The sequence below is a fragment of the Fistularia commersonii genome, chromosome 34, assembly GCF_037954325.1.
Source record: "Fistularia commersonii isolate RoL2024-O1a breed Wild chromosome 34, RoL_Fcom_v1.0, whole genome shotgun sequence".
Lineage (NCBI taxonomy): Eukaryota > Metazoa > Chordata > Actinopteri > Syngnathiformes > Fistulariidae > Fistularia > Fistularia commersonii.
Genome location: NC_141317.1, coordinates 4,181,576 through 4,200,051, shown reverse-complemented (window position 1 = coordinate 4,200,051; position 18,476 = coordinate 4,181,576). Strand labels below are relative to the sequence as shown.

General features: G+C 40.2%; 1 protein-coding gene across 2 annotated transcripts in view; it reads right to left on the bottom strand.

Moving 5' to 3' along the window:
- Window positions 1-231: 231 nt before the first annotated feature.
- Window positions 232-18,476, bottom strand: part of dip2ba (DIP2 acetate--CoA ligase B (putative)a) — a 40,908-nt gene continuing 22,663 nt past the window's right edge. For both annotated transcript variants that reach the window (XM_086141166.1, XM_086141167.1), the window contains exons 10-38: window positions 18,052-18,162; window positions 17,595-17,718; window positions 17,194-17,303; window positions 15,984-16,086; window positions 15,834-15,898; window positions 15,648-15,741; window positions 15,344-15,463; window positions 15,089-15,203; window positions 14,159-14,298; window positions 13,887-14,023; window positions 13,656-13,736; window positions 13,440-13,567; window positions 13,094-13,208; window positions 12,662-12,863; window positions 12,369-12,481; window positions 10,101-10,181; window positions 9,826-9,949; window positions 9,576-9,697; window positions 8,684-8,795; window positions 7,803-7,912; window positions 7,359-7,489; window positions 7,100-7,268; window positions 6,432-6,602; window positions 6,166-6,227; window positions 5,972-6,029; window positions 5,771-5,845; window positions 5,467-5,641; window positions 3,615-3,738; window positions 232-3,524 (exon numbers count right to left, since the gene is read on the bottom strand). In XM_086141166.1, the coding sequence (XP_085997292.1) occupies window positions 3,272-3,524; window positions 3,615-3,738; window positions 5,467-5,641; window positions 5,771-5,845; window positions 5,972-6,029; window positions 6,166-6,227; window positions 6,432-6,602; window positions 7,100-7,268; window positions 7,359-7,489; window positions 7,803-7,912; window positions 8,684-8,795; window positions 9,576-9,697; window positions 9,826-9,949; window positions 10,101-10,181; window positions 12,369-12,481; window positions 12,662-12,863; window positions 13,094-13,208; window positions 13,440-13,567; window positions 13,656-13,736; window positions 13,887-14,023; window positions 14,159-14,298; window positions 15,089-15,203; window positions 15,344-15,463; window positions 15,648-15,741; window positions 15,834-15,898; window positions 15,984-16,086; window positions 17,194-17,303; window positions 17,595-17,718; window positions 18,052-18,162 (3,525 nt within the window). In that variant the 3' untranslated portion in view covers window positions 232-3,271. The remainder of the gene's footprint in view (window positions 3,525-3,614; window positions 3,739-5,466; window positions 5,642-5,770; window positions 5,846-5,971; window positions 6,030-6,165; window positions 6,228-6,431; window positions 6,603-7,099; window positions 7,269-7,358; window positions 7,490-7,802; window positions 7,913-8,683; window positions 8,796-9,575; window positions 9,698-9,825; window positions 9,950-10,100; window positions 10,182-12,368; window positions 12,482-12,661; window positions 12,864-13,093; window positions 13,209-13,439; window positions 13,568-13,655; window positions 13,737-13,886; window positions 14,024-14,158; window positions 14,299-15,088; window positions 15,204-15,343; window positions 15,464-15,647; window positions 15,742-15,833; window positions 15,899-15,983; window positions 16,087-17,193; window positions 17,304-17,594; window positions 17,719-18,051; window positions 18,163-18,476) is intronic.

Genomic DNA, 18,476 nt, shown 5'->3' with positions numbered 1-18,476 from the left:
TTTGCCCATTGGGAGATTTTTTTTTTTTCCCTTAGATTTCAAGAGTTGATACAAATGAGAGACGAGAAGCTATTTTAGGTCAGAGGTTAAAAGTATTCGCATGGAAAAGGTTATTTTCACTGACAGAAGAAGAATGTATGATGAAAATGACGTTGATGGATCAAAGTCTTATCGTCTTTCCCTTATTGAATAGCACCAATTTCTATTGAAAAGGCTTGACGGCCAACATGAAATTATAAAACTTTATTAAAATTTGTCATAGTGAAACAGTAGCAACAATGAAATTGTCACAAAGAAGCTCAAATGCTTCACTTATTCAGGAGCGACTCGAACTTGCCCCGGATACTGGCTCGCTTACATGTCAGTGTCTGACACTGAGTGGAACATGGTTTATAGACGTGTTGTTTTTCGAGCTCTATTTAAAAACTAAAACCAGCTGTGTTTATTTTTGTTTCCTTTTGAAAAATTGTGACGTTTTACACAAAGATTAAATCAACAAAAGTCCGATGAAACCCACATAAAATATATTAAAATGTAAATTTGGATGGAAAGAATTATAATTAAAATACAGTGGAGGCGACAGAAAAAAAATTCAAAAGCATAAATGCTTTCAATATCCTGTGATCATTTGTTGCACCAGAAGAGCCAAATATCACTAGACACACACACACACACACGCACGCACGCACGCACGCGCTTGCAAATGGCTCACACTGAATTATATTGGGAAAGTGCACATTGTTCCTGTCAAATCCACGTGAAACTGGTTTCTTTTTTGTTTCTCTTTTTGCAATGTGCTACCCTTAAAATAACAATGCAGAGAAAAAAAAATGTTATCAAGTATGAAATATCAGTCAAGTTTAACAACGACGTTCATTTCCATGTACACTTTTAACACCAGTAATACAGTATTAGACCTCGAAAATACAGTATACGATAACATACCCTCATATACTACCTCCCATTTTTTGAAAAGTAGAACATGGTTTAAACACGAGTTGAACCGTTACTATGACTGTTGTTCCTTATTTTATTTTATTTCTCCAGTGTTACAGACATTCAGAGAGAATTGGTTAAACTGTTGATAATGAAAATAACTGCAAACTTAAAACAAATGAGACGCCCTCTGTCCTCTAAAAATATGTATCGCCATATCGAGTTCTACACTGGCATTTGGAACAAGGTCAAACAGATCTTTAACTTGAACTAACTGCAATAAAAATAAAAATAAAAATATGAGCACTGAAGTTCCACAGGTTTCAATAAGGCAAAGTTCTGTCCTCATTCTGATCTTGTCCTTAGAAAATTCAACAGTTCATAATCGTAAATGTCTTGATGGTGCTATTTTGCGAAAAAGGCACAGACTTGCCTTCAAACGATCTACAACTACCTACAGTATTTGAGGATGAGGCCGGAACTAATTAAAAAAGTCTCCCTGTCGAGATGAGAAAGCAGATCGCAGCTTTTCAACTCAGCTGTCCAAACTGGAGATGTTACAATTTTCCACACCTTTGTGCAGTGAACTTTAAAAAAGCGAGAAAACGCCCTGCCGCAGATTGTGCAACGAGGACTAAAGCTCTGCAACAAGTATGGTCTGCATTGATTTTGAACTGTCACTCCACTAGTTTTCAGGGTCAGAATGAACCACTTGCACTGCCAAGTCACACCTGGGCCTCTCATGTATAACCATGACAAGCCACAGCACGTAAGAGTCAATACACCCCTGTTATGAAGGTCTTTTAACAAAACATTTGGTTGTTCAGAATCAGGAGCACCTTTTTTTAAAAAAAGTATCTGGACTGAGAAAAAAAAAAAATCGGCCATTTAGATGTAAGCTGTTTGTTTTTTTTTTTACCTCTGCCCAACAAAGATGGTAGCGGGAAATGACGAATCTCGATCAATTTGTGCAACATGGATCAAGAAATTACATTACATTAATCATAAATAGTCATACAGGGACTGCTTAAAGGTTCTTAATTTCCTTTTACTTATTAGTCTTTTGTCCATTTGACAAAAACAAATCCATTTCCTCCAAGCTGCAGAAGAAACGGCTCCAACTTGAGAAAAAGGGAAATAGATCGCGACGCAGATCGAGTTTTTTTTAATGATTACTAATAGTTCTTCAAAACAGCAGTAAGTGTTGTGTGATGATGTTTGGAAATTTTCGAAGGTCATTCAGAAACATGAATGCTTAGTATGATCACTCAAGTATAGTCATAATAATGGTGGTGACAACAAGACCAACAAAAGTGAAAGGCTCAAACTGGTGCTAAGCTATTTAGCACAGGCAGTTCCACTGAAAGGTGGAGCTAAAAACATTTTAGTAGAATCAAAGCCATAAGTACTACCTAACAAGTCCTAACCCCAAGTCCTACTCTCACTGAAATGGAAAAAAAGTGATTCTGCTTATCAAGGCTCATCTTTACGTATCAAAAGTTTCTATCTCTAGGTAGCTTGTCCTTCTTATCCCACACCAGAACCTTAATCAAGTGCATATTCAGGACAGTTTGTAAAGTGTGATTGTTGTTAGAATGTCCTCAGGCCCTGTGCAATGTGATTGGAAGAACATTCCTTGTGAAAGGTCAGGGCTGCACTTGCTGGTGGCACTTTTTTTTTTAACACTGATTTGGATTTGCTTCTATGAAAGCAGCAAAACGATTTTAAAAAAGTGTGTGTGGGGGGGGGGTCCCCTTGAGGCAGGCAAGACAGGAAGTGGAACAGGAAGGAGGTGCGAGGACTTAAAGTGCAAGAGGGGAAAGTTCCAGCTCCTCTTCATAGTTCCAGTGCATCTTCCTGCCATCAAGAAGTGAGGGGACTTAACACAAATGGAGCTGCGTGGTTCAGCGTAACGACCCCGGAAAGAGGGGAGGGCTTGTAAATTTAAATAAGAATGTCTTTGAAAACAAGATGGAGCCATGACCGAAGTGGGATGCACAGAGAGAATGCAGTTCCAATTTTTTTCCAACCAAACTGACAGATGTATGCTTTATCAACCGGATAGATCAGCCCCTTCCCAACCACTATGTGAATCTCTCTGTGTATCTGAACCGCAGCAACTGAGCAGGTCAAAGCAAGGAAGGAAAGATTTCTGAAAGGGAAGCACATCTCATGACAGTACTAGTACTGTACTTGCATTCCCAAATAGTTTGGTGATTTGACTGTGTGTCAAGAGGTTTCAAATCAGGGCTGCTACTGTATGCACCCCTGTACTCTCCCTCATGTCCTGCTACTAAAAGCGAGGCTCAGGTTTCTGCATGTCAGTGACGGGTGATTACATGTTGTAGGCCACATAGATGGGGTCCAGTTGATCCGCCAGGAAGGAGTCTCGCAAGTGCATCCTCTGCTTCTCTCCTCTAGAGTTGATCGGTATCACACCAGGGTCCACGATGACCACCACGCCTACAATGAGGTGGTGCTCCTCCAGGACCACGTTGGTCACAAGGGGCACCAGGTCCAAAGCCTCCTGTTCCGAACCGCTCAATTCTGCCACCACCACCAGAAGATTGGTCCAGGTGAACACAGCACTGAGGAGCATGAATAAAGTGACAGATCAAGGGTTGTTTTTTGTGTTTTTAAACATTGGGTACATGTCCAAGACTCACTGATAAACCTACCTCTCTGCAATGCTGCGATGAGCTCGAGAGACAGATGTCTCAATGTCGATGGGGTGATAACGTAACCCCCTTAACTCCAAAGTTTCATCAAGAGAGCCAACAACAAACAAGGCATCATGGCGATCTGCAGAGGAGAAACAGTGTTTTTCATTGTATGTGTTTACACTAAGACAAAGAAACCCCACCTCTAAAAAGGTTACAAAAATGTGTGATGGATAATCAAAGAAGAAGTCCCAAAGAAAAAAGAAAAGAGCCAAACAACCAGACGAATCAGAGAACAGGATATAAAAAGTGACATCTAGACAGGAGAAAAAACAAAGCAAAAAAAACGGACACGAAAATAACAACAAACTATTCAATTAATAGTAATCACTTTAGAAAACACAATTAAAGGGCAAGAAATAAAACCAATGAAGAAGAGGAATAACAAATTGGGTAAAGTAACACGCAACTGCATCAAGTTAACTTTTGTCGTATATACAGGTGTGTCAGTGACTGTCTCTGGACAACTGTCATATCCAAGCATCATGGGGGAACTGTCTTCCCCATGATTATGTAGCTTTTTTAACTAGACGGAGGGGCCATTTAAAGGCAAAGAAAACATTCGCAGGTATGTTGAGCACTTTGGCTTATAAGAGCGTGACAGCATGATTCTGTGATATTGAGCTATTTCACAATATTCCAATATTCTTCTTCTCCTTTTCCTTTTGGCTACTCCCTTCAGTGATCGTCATAGCGAATCAACGTCCTCCATCTAAACCCATTCTCTGCATTCTCTTCTCTCACACCAAATAACGTCATGCCCTCTTTCACTTCATGCATAAATCTTCTGTTCTCCCTCTGTACATGAAAAGCTATCTCAGCCCGGCCTCTCTCACCTGACCTCCAGAACATCTAACTGGCTGGCCCACTGGTGGACTGAACTATTCCTGAACTATCCATCATCATCACTTCCTTGTCCATGGCAATATTCTAATTTTGGTTTTTCATTTGCTGCCATCATCATCATCACGATATCACAATGAAAATAAATACATGCTTGAAATACATCACTCTGCACGTAATGAGTAAATAAAATATTCGAGTTTCACTTTTTGAAAAGAATCACTGAAATATATTCACTTTGCGATGATTCAATGTTACGAGATGCACCAGTAAAGGTAACCTTACACTGTTACTCATCAACCTGAGGACTCTTCTGGATTTGCAGACACCCGCGCAGCACTGTGTGGGGATATTGGGCGGCATATTCTGGTCCGGTAAATTAAGATATTCTTGCACCGGGAAGAATGCCATGAGACAGATGGGGACCACATGGGGATTAGTGAGGAGGATGGCGGTAGAAAGAATGAGTGGAAAGAATTTAAGCTAAGTAGGCCAGTAGGTGTAAAAAAATGAAAGAGGAATGAGATGATTCAGGAGGAGCAGATAGTGTCTCACACTTCTTGGTACAACATCAGGAAAATCTCTCAGCAAGGGGTGTAATTCTAGGTACAGACTCGAGTAATATCACACATTGATGAGTAAAACTTTGTGTCTGCTTGTATGACAGTGGCAGTTCATTTGATCATTGACACACCCAAAACAGCACATCTCTCCACTGGCTCCCCAGTTGATGTTACATCCGTTTTGAAACCTTGACAGAACAACACCTAAAACTGCCCCCATATACCTGAATTCTCCTGTTCAGGTCATTTTTTCTCAAACTTAAAGCAAAGACTAAGGATGTACCTCTCATGTTAATATTGTATTATGGTTAGGTTTACAACATGTGTGATAACCATACAGGCTTATATGTGTGTGTATATGATGATAGTATTGAATGTCACCTTTTTTAAAAATGAATTCTCACCTCCAGTTGCATCTAGTAGCTCAGTCCTCTTAATGAAGCCCAGGTAGCCAGTTCTAGCCCAGAGGGTGTGAGGCTCCCCAAAACTGAGTCTGGTGTTGAAGTGGTCCGCTTGCAAACTCTCTTCCCCATATATGGTGTAGTAACCACTTGCACTGTGAGGGCTGGTAACCCAGATCTGTACAATCAGTAGAGGTTAGTAAGCAACCATTTAAATCAGAGATCATATGCAACAGAATCAAGAGGTCCATGACAGGTGTGAAGGTACTGAGAGATCGGGTTATTTTAATGCCTTGTGCTGTCGTACCTCCCCAAGATGGGAATCTCCCAATGGGCCTCTGGTCTCTGGGTTGACGATAATGACCCTCACCCCTGGGAGTATCTTAAGAGATAATAATAGTTGTAGTCCGTTTTAGAGAAAATGCCACCACTTAGATGACATGGGTTGGGCTGCGGCTTGTATGAGTATTACAAATGCGTCTTCCTTGTCTACAATCAATACACTTACTGTGCCTGACTCCATGAGTGGGAGACTCTGTGGCGCGCCTCGTTCCACCAGCCTCACCCTGATGTACATGGACAAAAGAGGGGCCTGTCATTGGAACTGTTAGATCAGATACACGTAACATGTTTGCTGAGACCAATTTCTCCATGTTAACGCTGTAGACTCTATTTATAGATTCTAAGAGTCACAATACTTACCTGTCGTGACGCAGAGACTTCATGTCCACATAGACGGTGGAAGGGTCTGGTCCAGCTGTGCCCTGGTGACACAGCGCAAAAAGAGCCATCAGCCAACAGCTTTAACCAATTTTCTAAAATTAGCAATGGAATATGTTCTTGAAAGAATAGACTTTGGTGCATGTTACAGGCTCTCTGAAATAGAAGATGATTAAAAGAATAAAACTGATAAATGTGCACTGACTGGGCTTACTGAGACAATATAGTTAAGGGTTTGTAAAACCGACCTGTAGACAGATGGCCAGGTTGACCCTGGAACCGAAGGCTGTGCTGACAGCACGGGAGGAAAGACCCAGATCTTTGAAAAGCTTAGAGAAGGACTGTGTGAGTGCGAGTCTTGGACGCTCCTCTGCTATCACCACACAGCTTCGCACACATGACAGATTTAGACCCCGTGCCTGCAGACATGAATGGCAAAAGATGACTACAGGCTCAGAATTTCAACAATTAAGTGTGAGCTGATCTCGACACAAATATGTTTCAATGGGCATTTGAATTCAGGGCTGTTTGAAAACAATAGACAGAGGTAAAGGCCAGAAGATAAAAATGTGACTTTAAAAAAAAGCAATCAGTTTATGAAGATGATTATGAATTTGTTAGAAAACCTTTTTAATGGCAAGTTACATTTTCTCCACTCTGATTTTTTTCTTCTTATCACACTGTTTATATACATTAAAAGATTGATCAGTGGTCTTCCCTGTCGTCAGAATTCGTCTTAACAGAATAAAACTGTTAAGACGTTAATAAAACGTTAGTTTTATTCTTAACAGAATAAAACTTCTTAACAGAATAAAAGGGTAACAGAATAAAACTAACAATAAATTAGTTTTTTTTTCCAAAGAGCAATGACAGTAAAGAGGACAGCAGTCTCCACAGTGTCGGTTAGCATTCTGACCTTCAGAAACTCTGTTTGGGTGCCAAGACCCTTGGTGCAAAGCTCCATTACGGAGTAGGAGCAAAAGGTGTCTCGGATCTTGTACTGGCTGAGTGTGCTCAGCCACAGAGGCAGCGAGCTCTCCAGTTCCAGGGGAGGAATGAGGATGGATTGGTGACCTGAGTAAACACTGCAGCAAAAAAAAATCCTTGCTTCAGCACCACTGCCCCATATGAAAACATTTTACATGAAATATGTCAGCTGTGTTTGTTTAAAACACCTGGAGAGGCACCACAGGACAAAGCCCAGGCCACAGTATGGATCAAGGCAGATTGCTATTTGGCGTGACGAGTAGAGTTCACATTGCAGTTTAATGGAGCGGCACAGAGTACTGACAGCAGCATGAGACATCTAAAGAAAAATAGACATAAAATATTGGAAAATGATTACTTCAGGCAAAAACACAATCATAATTGTAACAAAACAGAAATATTCATAATAGCAAGGATCGGTCATTGTGAAATCAAGTTTAGTGCGGGTTTGTTGCTTACATAACATAACTTTTACCTATTTTTAACAACAATAACCTTAGGCATAACATTACAGACCAAAAGGTTTTTTTTTTTTTCCAAAGACTTAATATTAAACCAAGTTAAATTTACATTTTTTTTTACATTACTTACAGACAGGATCATTGTTAAATGCAGGAGAAGCAAATATTTACCTTTACTCCAGTCAGCATTCCTGTGGTGGACACGCTAAAGTCCAGGTAAGCCAGCATTTCGGCTGTTGGGGGTTTATAGATATGTGGTGGTCGCTTTCTGGGAAGATCATCTGTGAGAAAGATAAACTATATTATTATTACATTCTTTTTGATGTTCTGGACAATGCATAGTTGCCTAAATAATCAAATTGCAGAGCTGTGACGCCAAAAAAGTTAGGAACCTGTATGAAATGTAAATAAAACCATAATTTTTTTTTTTTTTATTGTTTACTCACCCTTATTTAATGACTACATACAATATAAATATCTCCATTCAGAGTTTGACGTCCGTTTCAAAAAGTTGACACAGAGGTGACTCAACCAATATTTTTTCACCTTTCTATAAATAACACGTACCGGTAGTGCTGTATGTATTCGGGAAGAGAAAACTTATTAATGACCTTTGAATGTAATAATAAAAAAAGAAATATACTTGTGAACATCATATAAGTATTAGTGTCAAACTATTACTGCTAATATGCCATCAGTTTCCCAGTTTACAGCTCTTTTATAAACCAGGCTTGTTGCTTGTTGAATAATCACATGTATGCAATTTTAAAACGATTCAGTCTGCTGTCTTTCACACTCTTATGTAAAAAGCGAAAGTAACAGGTATTAAGATTCCTGAACATGTACAGGAACAGTGGCTAAAAAGGTAGCTCTGTCTTCATTAGATGAAAGTAAGAAAAATATTACATTTTCCAACGGATCAAAGTTATAAAATGAACTTTTAGACCAGGAGTTGTATATGGTGCATGAGCATGTCATTACAAATATCAGATTCTGCCTTATTCTTCTGAGCTGTGGAAACATAAACTCGTTTCCATATCTCGGTCTCGCACCTGTATCAATGATAGTGGGCCATGTCTTGACATTGACACTAGCAGCAGCCTCCCTGGACCTGAGGATCCTCATGAGAGGTTGAGTGGTGAGGATGCAGGCTGCTTTGCTCACCTGTAACACAAAGCAAACATATCAAGATGTTTAATGAAGGGCAAACTGCCATCCACTACAAATAGAGACTATTTGCCCTTTGTGAGAAATATTACTGTAGTTGTTGAATATCTGTTAATGGAACGGTTACCACCATTTTTAAGTTCATTTCAGTACTTGACTATGTTGTTTTAGTGCCCCATCAAATGTATGGTTTTCTATGCTTTCATATTTGTGTGATTTTAACACATCTTCATTCTTGGAAGCAATGCGGCATGGGGCTTGGAGCAGTCATCCTTGGAACCAAATATTCCTGGTTTGATTCCCAGTTCCTATTGAAGTGTAGTTGTTGAGCATGACACTGAACCCCTAACTTCTCGCCTGGCGCTGTTCCTTAGCTGCCTTCTGCTCATGGTTCATCCATGATGGGTTAAATGCAGTGTTCAAATTTCACTGATGTTGTGCTCCATTGTATAACTGTATGTGACAATAAAGGCATTTCTGCTTCTAAATATAATCTCTACTAGCCAATATTATGTTGTACAGTTCGATAATAAACCACTCATCTGTTTTGAAAAGGGGCTATCTCACAAAAGATGGTTCGGACACAGCAAAACTCATATCAGTTGAATCATAGTGAATATGTTTTGCGGTGCACAACATAATGCTTGTTACATTTTATCTAATGTATATAATTTTGCCGGTGACACTTCATAAAAGCTTTATCTAAAAGGGGGGGTCTATAAAACTAGGCACATTTTATTTGGATGTTGATTCTGGCTCATGCTGCTGTGTACTCACATCGATAATCATGCGGACGGTGGGGAGTGTAGCCGCCAGGTTCTGTGGGTGGGGCGGCCTCACTGTCACAGGGACGACCCCAGCATAGAGGCAGCCATAAAAAGCAGCTATCAGGTCAACACCTGCCAAAAAAAAGGAAAACTCATGAACTTTTTCTGGTTCAGTGAGTGTTGATATTTTTTCCAAATACCAGGTTGAGCAACGAGGCATATCTTATTCGCAGGCATGTTTTTAGTGTGGATGTGTATACCTGGGGGATATAGTAGCACCACATTGTCTCCTGTGTTGAGGCCTCCTCTCTCCAAGAGGGTAGCTGTAATTTTCTCAGCTCTCTTGTGTAGCTGAGCACAAGTGGCAGTACATACTGGCACACCCTGCGGTAAAAAGGCAGAATATTCAATTCTCACCCAACCAAACGGAAGCAGTGCCACATCTACAGCTAACCGAAACAGAATGTTTTTAAGCATGGTGAATTTATTCACTACAAACAACACTGAGGGCTGTGGGAGTGTGCATGTACTGTACCTTTGCATTCAACAGCACATAAAGGACATGGTCCGGGTCAGTCTGGGCTCGCCACTGCAATGCCTCAGACAAGAACTGGTGCTGAAAAGGGGCAGAAACAAAAATGTCATTTCTCAAAAAAATGAAATAAGCCTTTTTCTTCCTCCGCATTAAAACATTTTACAATGAGGCATCATTGGCAAACACCTACCCATTTAAAAATCACCAACATGTAAAAACAGTTAAAAGTTGACTGCATAATATGTAATCAACAGCCAAATATAGAACATCATCTTGGGAAAGGACAGATGCAATTCTAATTGACTCAATATGGACTGGGAAAACACAAAACAATTTAAGGACATCTGTTACAGTTTCGACCCCTCACTCAGAGACCATGCACACACAGGAAAACAGGAAAAAAGCCATACACAGATTTTTTTTCTTTGCCAAGTGCTAGGTCATGCTGGGACCATCTGCACCTGGCGGGGGGAAAATTTGAACCACTATCAAAAACTAACAAGCATTTCAAGCATGGGTCAAGAAAACTTTAGAAAGCTTTGAAAAATGTCCCCAAAATAGCGTTTCTTTAAGTGGAGAATCAGTGCATTATAAAATTAACATCAAATTTATAAGTCTTGATCAGTAGTGCCAATTATCTAAGTAGACTGATTAATAGAGGACAGTAAATGAAACCAAAAAGCTCCCAAGAAAGGAGCTGGATAAACACAGACCATAAAAATAAAAATAAAAAACAACACAGAAAGACTCAAAGAAAAAGTAGACACAGTGGCCTTTATGGGAAAAAACATACATATAAATTCGACATTGATGGCCATGATTAAACCAAAGGCCACGATTCGTGGGATCCACCCTCAGTCAGACAGGTCATCAGTGAATAGGGAGTGACATCATGCAGACTGGCTGTTCTGGTTGGTCATCAAGCCATGCTGCACACTGGAGCCTCACAGTGAGTACAGCAAGCAGAGGTGCACACGAATATACTCCTATCTGAAATTCATTTTAGAGTCTAGGGTTTCAATAAAACATAGTGGCCATATATCTCATTTACAGAAACATGTCAGCGTAACCGCCCTGAGATAAAGTTTGTTCTTGCATTTTCTTAGGACCAGAAACATCTGTTTATCTTCAGGTTTGCGGCAAGTTATTGGTGCGCTTTGGGTGTAGCAAGGCTACTGTACTGCGGGATCCTAAAAGATGATGATGATGAATGTCTGTGATAAGTTACTTATGGAGAGCACATTTTTACTAAATGAACATATTATTACACATTAGCTTATGTGTGTGGACCCCTGCAGGCTGAGGAGCCAGCCTGAATAGCCATCTCTGGGAATATGACCAAGCTGGTGTCGGTGGCCTAAAGGGTATCACGGCTGCAAAAGCACATCTGACTGACAGAAGCAGCAGAAGCAAAGAGAAGTGGGGCCTGACTGGAGCCTTACCATCACAGTGGGCCACATACAGAGCTTAAGCCCAACCCGAGTGAAATGAAGGCAGAACAAGAGATTTTTAGCAAAACACATTATCACATCAATTTTTCCTCGGGGAACATGTACCACGGTGAACACAACAAACATTTCAAATGAATTTATGACAGGGGGCAACTGGAACCACTTTCAAAAACTAACAACCTTATCAAATATATGTCATGAAAACTGTTTAGAACAGTGGTCTCCAATCCCCAGGCCGCGGACTGGTACCACCGTGGATCAATTGGTACCAGGCCGCAGAAGAAATAAAAAATCTTTTATTAGGAAAAACGACCGGAATCTCTCACTTACATCTCGGTCACTTGAGCGCCAAAAATGGAACCAACAAGCTAGCAAAATGAGTTTCTTTTCGAAGGTGAAATAAACTTTTATTATTATAGCCGCAATATAAACAATCTATGTGTGCCGCGCACCCCCCGGTCCGCGGTAAAATTGTAAAGCGTTGACCGGTCCGTGGTGATAAAAAGCTTGAGGACCACTGATCTAGAAAATGGCGTGCCATATAATGATAATAATGATGAATAATTTTGATAACAAAGCAGTTAGGTGTTCAGTGTCTTGCTCAACAGCACTTCGACACACAAGAAGGAGCTGGGAATTAAACCAGGACTGTTTGGTTCCAAAGACGATTGCTCTACCTCCTGCGCCCCACCACGCCACCCCCAAAAAGACTGACTAAGACTAACTAAGACCAGTAAAATGTTTGTCTAACATGGTACACAAAGTATATATGTTTACTTGAAAAGGTCAGATCAATGGTCTGCGTTGCAAACATTACCTTTCGAATCAGATCCTGGTCCTCCAACACACCCAGCTCTCTGCCTGTAGCCTGTGCTATCCGTTTGCCTGCCACCAAGTTACCAACCAGCATGGAAGCGGGCCCAACATCCACTGAACAGATCAGAGACAATTAGGTTTCTGACAAGTTTGACAACATGAACAAAACCTCTTATAGAGCAGACAGAATATACCTGGGAAACAAAGCTGATCATAATCATAGTTATTAATTAAATAGAATGACATGTTTGCTTTGCTGTATCAATATAAAGTGTATGACATGAGGAGAGCTACCGGGCTGTTTCTGCCGAGGCTTGGGCATGTTGGTAACACAGGTGTGTGGGCACATGAGAATATTGCATGGGTGCAGATTTCCTTCCAGAAAGTTCTGCTTGGTTTCACAAATATGGATGCCTCCGAGGGGCGTCTTTGGGAGGGTGTTGGCCGGAACGAGGGCAAGGCAGTACAGGCCGACCTGGTGGATACTGTCAATGGCCTGTGTGAAAAGTATTTGTTACATTGCGCTGTTTCTTGAATACATAATTAAAGCTTATTCTATATTGTTACTCTAAAATTAATCTCATTAATATTTGTGTGATTTAAACAATTTTCTGACTGCATATATTTTTCAAACAGAAATATGATAAAGTAAGAGTTAGAAAACTCAATCTCTATCACAAAACACAAAGACATTGATTTGTGAGTGAAACTGGATACAAAGCGTACCTGCAGGACTCGACTCATCCACTGGAAACTGTCCTCCTCGCTGGCATCAGGCCTTTGCTCTGCTACAATGACTATCCTCTCATCATAAAATACAGTCACTGAGAACACAGCGATCCTGGACAGACAACAACAGGAGTGAGCCCAAACAAACACAAGAGAATCCAGGGAGATATTTTTTATATAGACTCTGCAAAGACTAATGGTTATACTTTGGGGATATAATGGACGTATTTATTTTAACATTGCTTGTGCAAGTTTTACTGATGGTTGTTCCTTCAGAGCTATGTAATAACAGATCAATCAAACGCAGACTATGAATCAGGTTACAGAGAGAGCGGCACCTCACCTTCCCCTGTAAACTGTTTTGACAGGCTCCACTGCAAGTGCTGTGGCCACCAGGTCATCTGCATTGTGGCGTCGCCCACTCACCATCAGCAGCCCCTCAATCCTCCCTACCACAAACACTAGGCTACCCTGTGGAGGGGGAAATTTAAGCAGTATTATTCCTTCAAATTTTAACAAGATGCCTTGTATTAAATGTATTAATTTATGTGTGCCTTACTGGTCCAACAAATCCCAGCAGACCAGTACGAGTGAATGGAATTTCTCCTATAGGTGCTCCAGCTTGGTTGACAGGGATTACCTTCAGAGAACAAGATAGTAGATAAAAGAATTACACGTTTCTGCAAATGTTTCCAAATATCTACACAGAAAACACAGCATGTAATGTCACTAACCACCATTTGTGAAGCAAAAATACAGAGAATATTAGAGAACAAAAGTGCATTAAGACCTCAAATGTGTTTTTAGTGACACCAGGTAGCCCATAGTACATCGTGCCTCCTGCTCGGGAGTTGATCACAATCTCTCCTATTTCATCAGTCTTGCAAAGCTGAGGAGATCCATCTGGTTTCACAATGCACATCAGAGCTGGAATACACACACGAAATGACATTTATATGAGGTACGCTTAAAAAAGTATGTTGACAGAAGTTGTTGGAATGTAAAGTCCATGTGGCAGCTACACTTCTGTGGTGATAATTAGAGCCAACTGTAGAGGCTAACCTCCAGGCATGATGTGGCCCACATCTTGAACAGTAAGTGCAGAATTTTTGTCCTCTGTGTTAACTCTGATAACCCCATGACTCAGCCCACCCATGGAGAGGATGGCCCTTGCTGGCAGAGGGGCTCCTCGTGCGCCAGGCCTGCAGAGAGAGCAATGAGAGATGGTGTGAGCAGGCAAGAAAGCATGTCAGCTGGAAAATAAAACATTGCTGTGATTTCTTGATAGGAAATGTCAATTTGGGATTTTAATTTTGTCTTAGCTTGCCGTACTTAAATTGGAAGGAAAGCATGGGGGAAATGTCACAAGAGGTGCTGGCACAGAAGCACCTAAAGGGATGTTGAACATTTTATATGGCAGGGAGTTTATAGCCCATTCTAGCACTATAAAAAACAGATATAATTGACTAATTAGATAGGAAGCCATTTGTAAAGTCCCTCTACAACATAGTATGGAGAATAACCACACCTGTAGTTCCTGAAGTTAGAACACATGGGGGACTGATGAGACCATTTAAATCAGTCAATTTGTTTTGTGATACTGTGATACATTTCTATGGTCTTTTCAAAATTTTAGGATAAATAAATAAATGACCCATTAAGATGGCAGCAGACCAGACTTTACTTCCATTTAATCAGCAGACATCTCTTACACAGGTCTTACTTTTATTCAGTCTAATTAGGACCACTAAATAAAATGTGGCCAAATGTTAGCAGATCAGACCAGAGGCGAACAGATCACCTTCCTTGAAGACGTCAAAACTCAAGGGAGCTTTTTCTAAAAGTTCTCCACATGTAACAGGTTAACCAATAATGAATGTTACTGCCAAAGCAGATCTGAAAATCACTATGAACAATGTCATTGTGTATATTATGTTTTTAATATAATTATACAGTGTTTCTTCCTGTCCGTAGACAATGCCTACCACTCACCTGCGTATTGCCACAGTTAAAGCCTCAGGAGAGGTTGCACATGGACAGATGACCTCAGGTTTAAGACCGTGAGACTGGAACACATTCAGGAAGGCATCGCACGATGACACAGACCCTGATAACAAACAAATTCACTTTCATCATAAAAAAATTGTCAGATCAGAGATTAGAAAGAAAAAGACAATGCAAATTCTGGATTGTTCGATCACAATACATTTGAGCGTTTACACAGAAATACAATTAAAAGTAACCTACATGGGTTTGCACCGTCAGCTACTATTAGCATGCGTATTGAGGACAGATTGGTGTCCTTCTGCTCTTTGTGGGCCATCATGGCCCAATGAAGGTCACGACACTTCACCAAAGCTACACGAGCTGTGGAGTGACAAGCAAACTGTTACGTACAATGCAATTACAGATTATGTTGAAAATTGTTGTGACTGTGTTTACATTCATTTTAAACAATATATTATGTAATATTAATGGTTGTATTGGTTTTCAACTGTCTGGCCAACTGTGTGGGGGGAAAAAAAACAAACAGAATGATAATTGTACAGACCTTTATGAATGTGAACCCTCTGTACCCAGGACATTGGGCATGCTTTCATTACAGCATATGGCACTGTAATGGTATGGATTCTGTTCATGACACTCTGCAAAGAGCAAATGCAAATAGTAAATTTCACACTGTGGCAGCCTAAGGTAGTCCACAAGTCTGGATGTGAAGTCAAAACTTTTGACTCACTGTTAAAACTCCATGCCATAAGCCCATATCCTTCTTGCAGTCCAACACATTGACCAGTGTCTCCCCTGGGTTAAAAAAAAACCAAAACTCATTATCAAATGAGACTGACAAAAATGAGAGTGAACATTACATAACGCATGAATGGCTGACCTTCACAATAGTTACAGGCCTGAGTCAAGGCTTGACAGTGGGTCAGCATGGAGATTTTGGACACAGCAACTCCCATCACTGTCCCCTCCTTACTTGCTTTGTACTGCATAGGGACAGATAAAACCCACACAATCAAATTGAGTTTAATATGTAGAAAAAAAAATACTTTAAATGACTGATCTTTGAAAGACATCTTAGGAAGAGCAACATTCAGTAAACCCTATGGCTGGATACTATGGTTTAAATTTGAATTTGTAGGGTTTACATTCAAAAATGGATGTAATGGCATGCATGAAAGTACATTGTCTCTTTTAAGAACTTTAAAATATAGACTTTGAACAATATTTAGTGAAAAATTGTTATGATAAATAGAAAATATAAATCCTAATTTCTCACACCTCACTGACCTATTGTTACCAGCTTTGACATCACTTATTTTCTGTAGCATGACTGCCAAATTTAGCGGGTTGCTTTTCTCAAATGTAATTTTTGTGCTTAATTTTTATAGTGGCATTTCACATGAACATTGCCACCGACCAGATGAGACAGTGTTTTTTGAGTATTCTACAGGAAGGATGGACATAAATCCCTGTTTTTTGGGGTTAACCTTCTGTCATTTAGCATAGGCAATGGCAAACTGACTCACAATTTTGCCACTTGTTCTCTTGTCTTTTCTCTTGTCGTCTCACTGCTTTATATTTTTCTTTACCTTTTTACTCTTGTTGCCACTGCAACAAGAGTACCAGATGTTTTCACTCATAATTCAGGTTTTCCACACCACTGTCCAGTGAAGGCTCGCTCTACTCTGCTTGTGATTGGCTAACATTCTTTCCTTGACCAAAGTCCTCATGCCTAAAACCAACCAACTTGCTCCCACAGAAACAACAAGTGCTGGCGAATCAAGCGGCGGGTCGGCTGTCCCTTTGGCTGAGAAGAGGTGTAAGAACATTGGTATGAAGGGTCACCAAAACCGAATGAAACTCAATGATATGTCAACACCAACTGCCTCCACAGGACAGAGTCTGGATCTGGATGGCTACTGTGGTCCGTTGATTAGTGACCACAGATTTAGGGGGTCCCTTTATTTTTGTAAAGTGCAAATGAGTCACATCTTTCTTCAATTGTTCAACGTCAGTACAATTATTTCACTGTGTTCAAAACCACATTAGAAATAGAATAAAACCCTTATTTACAACAGTATGAAGAGTACCTCAATGTAAGCAGTGTCTGTGTTGGCTGTGGGGATGTGAGGCTGCCAGTCTTTGGATGGTTTGGTCAAGTACTTTGTGTCCGTCACTACCCATTTCATCCTTGGCCAACCTGGAGGACATTGCAAAAAAGCAAACGCAAATACTTTTACTCACAAAAGAAGAGATTATTAGGGCTATTCATAATGATCCAAATTAGCTTTTATAATGTTCACCAAGGTCACATACGTTACACTAGGCAGAGTAACAACCAGTTCATTAACCCCAATATTATGACACTAAACTGGCTCGTGAACCTCAAACTGCAGATTCCCTTTATCTAGTCCATCTAGTTTATCCTAGGAAACACAAATCACCACTGCTGACCCAGCAGCATTATCAATGATGTTTTGTCTCTGCTGACCTTTGAACTGGATGATCTCTCCGTTCTGCGTCTTTGGCAGTCCTTTGAGACAGACCTCGCTGGTCAGTGCCAGAGTTACACCACAGCTGCCTAACAGGAAGCCAATCTGCTGGCTGCCTGCGTCCTACAGAGAGGAATAAAGTTCAGGAGATATAAGACAAACTGGGACTCTCTCGCAAAGAAACCAATGACAATGAAAGCAGATAGTCTCGCTGCTGATATACATGACAATCATTGATAACATGGCCACAGTAAGTAGTAACACATATGAAACATGATATATTAAATTCAAGATATGTACCTGAGCAATTATGACAATTTATAGACCTGAGCCAGTTGGTGGAGACTGCAGGTAGAAACTTTTAAAATAACTATGTGTTTCCAAACCATATCTGATTTGATCATAAAAGAATAAATTGTTTCACCTGTCAAAATAATAAACATCACTAATCTTTACCTGCCGTGACAGTGGTACTTCAATGGGAACAGGAATTACTTCAGCCAACAAGCAGCCATAGAAGGCCACCCAGAACATACCAGGGTCACTGTTTGGATACACTAGTGCCACCTGTAAGACAAAATATAATTACCTATATGAGGTTATACATTTCAATATGGATGGGAGACGCAATCCTGACTACAATAAGAGGATAGAGTTGTCTCTCTTAAATGTACACTTTTGGATTTTCGATGGAGTTGTCAGATTATAGACATCCGACATATATATCAGAGGATACATCAAGCTGTCAGCTAGTTTCAGTTCCTCTAATGCGATCAATCAGAATTGTTCAAACTAGTTTAATTATTGGAGTTACAACATATTAATATGAATTTCAAACAGATGTAGAGGCTTTTAAAGACAAATTATAAGCAAATTATAAG